The sequence below is a fragment of the Leptonychotes weddellii genome, chromosome 4 (genome assembly GCF_054177405.1).
Source record: "Leptonychotes weddellii isolate Sample4059 chromosome 4, ASM5417740v2, whole genome shotgun sequence".
NCBI lineage: Eukaryota > Metazoa > Chordata > Mammalia > Carnivora > Phocidae > Leptonychotes > Leptonychotes weddellii.
In genome coordinates this window covers 131348270-131355309 of record NC_138372.1, presented here as the reverse complement: position 1 = coordinate 131355309, position 7040 = coordinate 131348270, and the positions used below count along the sequence as shown (strand labels likewise).

The following is a 7040-nucleotide window of genomic DNA, read 5'->3' as shown; positions in this document are numbered from 1 at the left end:
CATGGAGCACTGGGTATTATGCGAAAACAATGGATTGTGGATCACTACATCAAAAACTAATGATGTATGGTGACATAACATAATAAAATAAAAAGGGAATAAGATCTCTGATCACATATGTGACATATGTGGTGAAATGATTCTCCAAATGTCATCTGGAGAATGGAACAGGTTGAATAGTTCAGGGCAGGGGGACCATTCAGTGGGCTATTGATTAGACCAGGTAAGAGATGATGGATGAGGAGGCTTTGAATCCAGGCTGTGGAAGGGAATAGCCCTCTGGATGTTTGGATGTAGAACTTGGGATGGGTGGTAGGACTAGAGGTATAGGTGTAGGTCATCCACACAAGGGCCATGGGGTGACCGTGACCACACAAATGAAGTCACCAAGGAAAAGGTATAGAATAAAAATTTGAAGAGGAACTATGAAGGAACATTGGGGGAGATACCAGTGGTTGTCACAGAGGTGGAGAAAGGTGAGCCATAAAAGAGACTGAGAAGGAGCAGCTGGGAAGGCCCAAGAAAAATGAGAGTGTTGGAATTGTGGAATCCTGGGGACAACAGTATTTCAAAAGGAAGGAAGTGGGAAACAGCGACAGATGCTACAGAGATGCCAGGTAAAGAACCCAGTGTTTGTTGGATTAATAATGAAGAGATAATTAAAGAGTTTCGGTGGGAGTTAGGTTACACCAATGTAACCTTGATGTTACATTCCAGTATTGTTTTAGTCTGAATTCTTTGGTTTCACATAAAAAGTAACTCAAACTAGGTTTTAGGTAAAGGAGGGATTGATGGACTAGAATCTGTAGACGCTTTGGAAGATCACATTGTAGGAATTTTAGAGATGCAACTAGCCCCGAGGCTCTAGGAGAATGACGAATTTTACTTAGCATTATTAGGATAATCTCTTGCCATTTCTCATCATTTCTTTCTGCCTGTTAGTTGCCTTCTTTTTCATGAAAAACCTGCTTTCTAGACATGGAGGGCAGTAGAGAGTGCAGTTTTCTACCTCTGGAGTGGGATTGTTTTTCTTCCTTCAAATCTGTAGGCAGAAATGTTGGAGAATGACTGACATTGCCCCTCTTGGATGAGTGCTGTGCCTGAGCCAGCTGCTGGTATCTTGGTACAAGGTCATGAAAGAACATGGTGACTCCCATGATGTTATGAGATTAGTGGGAATGGCAGGTCCCAGTATGGGGAGGGAAATTTTCTAGGCAGACAGTCTCGTAAGTGTCCACTGGAAGTATGTGAAAGAGGAATGGGAAATGAGGAGGGAGCAAAGTGAATGTAGAGTACTCTTAACCTTGGCTATGAAAGTGAGTGTTTTGATGGTAACCAAACAGAGACAAGTGGACACTGATAGGGTTATTTCATAACCAGATCATTGGTGGAGATTTAGTAATGAGTATTGAAAATGAGTTTGAAAACAAGAGGTAGATGTTAATTGTCATGTTTATGGGTAAAGGTTTCTATGCAGACACATTCTTGTGGACATAGATATTTATGTGAACAGAGGAAGTCTGGTTATAATCACCAATTTCAAAATAATTGTGTGGTCCCTTTATTGTCAGATTTAAGTTCTCTGAGTAGTCGTCTTTGTGTTTGAAATGAACATAAGTCGTATCTGCAGAAAGAAAGCAGAGAATATTAGAGTTTGCAAAAGATCCCCGAGGTCATATAATCTAAGATGCTTAATTTTATGGGTACGAAAAGTAGACTCCAAAGAAGTGAAGTGAAGGAATCACAGATATAACAGTGCCTGTCAGAAGGAGAGGGTCTGTTTCTCCCTTGGGTCTTTGATTATATAGTGAGGAAGTCTTTCCTAAAACTTCTTCCGTAGACCTCCCTTCATGACCCTTTGTCCAGAATAGGAGCACAGCCCTTACCTCTGAAACCTGTTGCTGATAAAGGGGAACGTGACAACCTGAGCAAAATCAGGACTTCCCAGCAGGAAAGAAAGGGAGAAGGGCTGTTCAGTAGGAACTCAGCAGTATCTGTGACATAAGCTACGCTAAAGAGTATTCTTTGGACAACAGGACACTCATTACGAAAGGTTTTAGATCATATTTGTGTTTCAGGAAAAAAAAAAGTCATCATCAAACACCTGTGATAAGGTGTGAGGTAACAGATTATTCTTACACTTGCCTGAAACCACGTAAGTTGATCGCAGAGTTGAACTACATTTCAGGTCCCCAGCATCTTCCCATGTTACCTGCATTCCATTTTCTATTTATATATTTATATGCTGTTGATGGTTGTGTGTTTATCTTTTAAATGAAACATTTTAAAAAATGCCATCAAGTAGTTTTCCCTGGTTGGGGTGATTGGGTATATAACATGCACATACACATAGACACACAACTATCATCCACATAGGCTGTGGTAAATGCTAAAAGAAAGGCCCAGCAAGCATGATGTGGCAAGCACCTGGGAAAAGCTGTGAGAAGATCTGTAATGGGCAGCGAAGAATGGCGTAGATGGGGCAGATCCTTCTAGATGAAGGAAACAAAAAGAGAGGCAGAAAAGGCAGGGAGTGCCAAGGTGCCCTGTACGGATAGAGCATAGACATGGGGGAAGGACATTGGAAATAAAGCCATGAATGGATCACAAAGAGGCAGGCACAAGAAGAGAATGGAGATCACACATGTTGGTGCCTGACTTGAGTAGGCACTATGTCAGGGTCCGGATGAGGCAGAGGGGATTGTATCCCTATTCTTCTTAGGAGGAACTGGGGCTCAAGATTACTTGCCTGAGGACCCACTGCTAAGGTTGAGTCTACATTTGAAACCAAGTCTGTCTTAACTGGGAAATTCGTCTATTATTCCAAATAGTCTTCCATTGTATCATTCCATCATGTGTAAAACATTAGCATTTGACTTTTAGTCTCAGGTGGTATTCAGGGGTTCTGAGCAGGAGTGAACATTCCAGAAGTGCTCAGCAGGGAAGTGGGATGGGAGCATTGTGGAGGCTGAATGGCTACCATGCCACTCTGCAGACTGTCTTCTGTAATGTCTCACACTCAGACAGTGGAGCCACTAAATGATTCTGTTGTCAGGCCTGTATTTGCTGTATTTTCCATGGAAATCAAATTCTGTACCCAGTTTTGTGCCTCCCTAACTGCCTTCTCCTTTCCGGTGGTAGTTCTTGAGTTCCTCTTGGGCTTATTCCTCTTTATTGAACATCTCACTCCTATAGCTGGCGCTTATTCAGATCAGACTAACTCTGCCCTAACTGCTAATTCGCCAAGAGGTTTCTCAATCCATAACATCTCCTGGACATAGCTAGTTCTTCTATTATAATTGCCATGATGAACTTGGAGAGAAAAAGATGTTCTGTCTACCAACCCTGGACTTCCTATTTACCCGAATCATCTCTAGAATAGGATGCAAACAAGAAAAATATAGAATGCCTGGTCTTCATACCTTAAAAACACATCTGGAACTGTTTGAACTAACTAAAAGTAAAATAAGTGCTATGGTAGACTATGCCATACCTTTTCTTTTTACTTAAAAAAACAAAAAAGGAAATGGAAAACATACCACTTCTAGAAGGCCTTGACACTGAATTGGATATTGAAATGGTATCAGTAATGTATTTATATATGCCACATTTTCTTCCATGTTTCAGCCATCTTTGGTACATATGTGTTGGATATTTGCCAGGTGAGTTGAAATGTTACCACATAGGGGAGATCTTTATTTAGAAGTGGTGTGAATCCTTAAGGTAGAAGTAAAGTCAATCCTTTTGATTATACATTACCTTCCCGCTCTGATAGAGATGGTTTTTCTTTCTTTCTTTTTTTTCTTTTTTATCATTTTGTGTCAATCTTTCAATAAATGTCAGCATTCCCCTGCAGCAACTAAAAATAGAAATTATGTCTAAGAACAGTATAATTTTCATAAACTTAAAAAATTGCATAAGAAATATTCTAACTTAATACTGGTTTTACTGTATCCTCTAATTTGAAGTGGAGTGAAATACTTATGTGGTTGAATCATAGCTCTTTTGCTGTTTGCTATAAAAGTTTCAAGAATATATATTTCAAAATTTTTTTTTTTTTTTTTTTAGTAATCCAAAACAAATGCAACAGAACTCAGCATACTTGAAACACATTTTCTGAATTTATCTTAAATCTCTCTACTCCAGAGGGTTTGTGTGTATGTGTGTATGAGTTAGGCCTGGCTGGTTACTTCACCATCGATCCCCATCCTGGATTGATTGCACTGAACAGCACAGAATGAGTTACATATGGTCCCACTTTGTCTGAGTTTGTAGGACCTCTGGGTTGGAACTCCATTTGATCAGAGTGAAGCTAACCATCACAGAAATCTGGCTAAAGTCAAAATCCTAAATATATGCACGTATACATATATTCTGGTTAGAATGTATATATTTCATGTTAGAAGCACTGGTGTTTTTTGCTATTTATTGGCTCAGTGATTATTGTTCTTAAAGTATCAGTGTCATTTCAAGGATCTTAAAAAAAAAAAATCACTCATCTGCCTTTTGTTGTTGTTGTTGTTACTATTATTAAGATCATCTTAAGTTTGAAGAGGAAACCCCGTTGTCAATGTTATAGTTCATTTCCTTTTTTCTTAGCGTCAGCAAACAGAGTAAAGAAACACAGAGATTAAGATATGGTTTCCAGTTTAGGTTTTTGCTCGGGAGGTACATCGAGGTAAGTAAGGGGTAGGGGCTGTGCCCAGTAAGTAAGGCTCCCCTTTTTGGGGTGGACGAAGCCATCCCGAGTAACTTTCTCTTCACGTAGGCCCTTTTCTCCCTGTGTCGGTCTCTTCTCTCTTCTCTTTTCCTTCCATTGCTTTATTTATTTTTTTTCCTTCTTCCCACTTCCCCCTCCCCCCCTCCTGCTCTTCCTTTCTTGGTCTGCAACCACGTGCTTCGAATCTGTGTATCTGGACTGCCTTCTCTCACAGTTCAGCGTGAGTGTTAGCAGAATGAAAACCAGATGGACCAGCAGTTCCCACTGTTATCTCCCAGCCGACTCTGGCAAGCCTCCCCCGATCCCTCCTTCCTTGGCATGACAGAAATATTTGCCTTTATTTAGGGAGACTTGTATTTGCTGCCGTACCTCTTCCCTCAGCTGCAACATAAGTGGAAAGCTATTTATTTATTCCCTTGTTGCTGAGGTTGGTTGAGGTGAGTAGACTGTGCAGTGATTTTAACTGTTGAAGAAGCAGTTTTAAACCTGCCTAACTTCTGTATTCTTCTAGAATAAGTGATTTATCTGATTCTGGGTGTTAAGTGCTCGGGAATTGCAATATGAAGATGAGTTTTGAACTGGAAGATAAAGGTAGAAATGCTCTCCATGGTGTGTTCTTACCATCATTTCCCTTAGAACACGTATTTACTGAAGGGACAGTTGTCGTTACTCAGCCAGCAGTCGAGATTATGAATTAGAGACCCAGCTACTAGGTTATCAAAATGCTGTTCTTAGGATGATTATATTTTCATTCTTTTATCACATTTTCCCTAATACAGTATCAACATTATTTCACCTTTAAAATGTTATGTTCTGTTGCTACCCAAGTCTTAATGAATCGGCTCTGAGTCAAGGTGTGAGCTAGGTTTGGAATTGCCATAGTAGTAATTTGGATTTTTCATTTTTAAAAAATAGACTTTTGAGTAATTTTTGAGAATTTCTCCCTATGGCTATCATAAGGTTTTAAAAGACTCATTCTTGATCAGTAGTCTGTGTTACTTTTCGGATAGTCCAAGTGGGAAATAACTGCTCCTGAGAGTGTAAGCGGCGTCTCAGACATTTTGGGGGTGTGTGTGCGCACGCGCACACAGGCACACAGTGTTTGTAGAAAATTGGATCTAAAGAAACAAACGAAACCCACTTTTTTTTTTTACTGGAGATTTGTCGCTTTAGTAAATAGATTTGACTGAGAAAAAAACAGCTCAAAATTTCAAAGGAAAAGTATACTTAGTAGAAAAGAATCCTGGAGCTCAAGTGTTCATTATTGGGTAATCAGGAAATTTCTCCGTATCTGTCACATACTCATGAAAAAATATAAGGAGGGCCTTTAGTTCTTTTTAGTTCTCGATTCAGGGGTTTGTCCATTTTTATGCTGCATGAGATTATTAATTGAAGTATTGGTCTCATGTTTTTAAAACGGTGGGTCGTAAACTCACAAATTCTGAGTAAATTAGTTTACCTTCATTGTGTAAAAGACAGCATTTATGTAGTGGTGATTTTTCAGACAGGGCAGAGCAACGTTGAAGTGAGAGGTGTATCTGGGAAACATAACCCGCTTCATCTAATAGGCCAGTAACTAAGCGTGCAAAGGGAATGGCAGGTGTTAACAAAAAAATCATTGCAAAATGCTGGCTCCTGTGAGTATCTCACCTGCATAACGGAGCTTCAGGTTTGTGTCGTTTCTGAGCTAAAGAGTTTATTACCATTCTACTTCCCCGTCTATTTTTTAGCTCTTGCTAATGTTGGCTTCAGCTTCCAGTGAGGTTGTGCTGTTGCATGTAACACTACCAAGGTAGCGTCTGCCCAAGTCAGAAATAACAATAGGATGTAAAATAGCCCAGTTACAAATGAGGTCCTGCCATCTGTGCCACCTTCTTAAGTGGGGTTTGGATGATAAAGTCCTGATGTAAACTTCAGTAGATAAGCCTGCTTTATTGATAGGAGACGTCAGATTTCTTCTGTTCACTTGCTTGTAAGAAAAGATGAACCCCACTTAAAAAACCAAAAAGACCCAAAAAACAAAAAAACAACGAAGGTGCTTAAGGAGTAGAATAACCTGTTCCTGGTGGCGTCCTCCAGATCGGACTGAGAAGCACTCCACGATGCCAGACTCACCTGTGGATGTGAAGACCCCGTCTAGGCTGACTCCTCCCACCATGCCGCCTCCCCCCACAACTCAAGGAGCTCCGAGAACCAGTTCATTTACACCGACGACCCGTGAGTAGGCATTGCTGCATGTCCTGTTTCCACTTTGAAGTCTAAATTTTTTTTTCCTGCAAATAAAAATTAAGGGAAAATAAGATCCAGCATCAGTGTGTTA

At 40.2% G+C, this 7040-nt stretch overlaps 1 protein-coding gene across 1 annotated transcript in view; it reads left to right on the top strand.

Moving 5' to 3' along the window:
* The window catches only part of RUNX1T1 (RUNX1 partner transcriptional co-repressor 1), a 218024-nt gene that overhangs the window by 68921 nt on the left and 142063 nt on the right, over positions 1–7040 (top strand). The window contains 1 exon segment of the mRNA XM_081817130.1: positions 6800–6941. Within this exon segment, the coding sequence (XP_081673256.1) occupies positions 6800–6941 (142 nt within the window).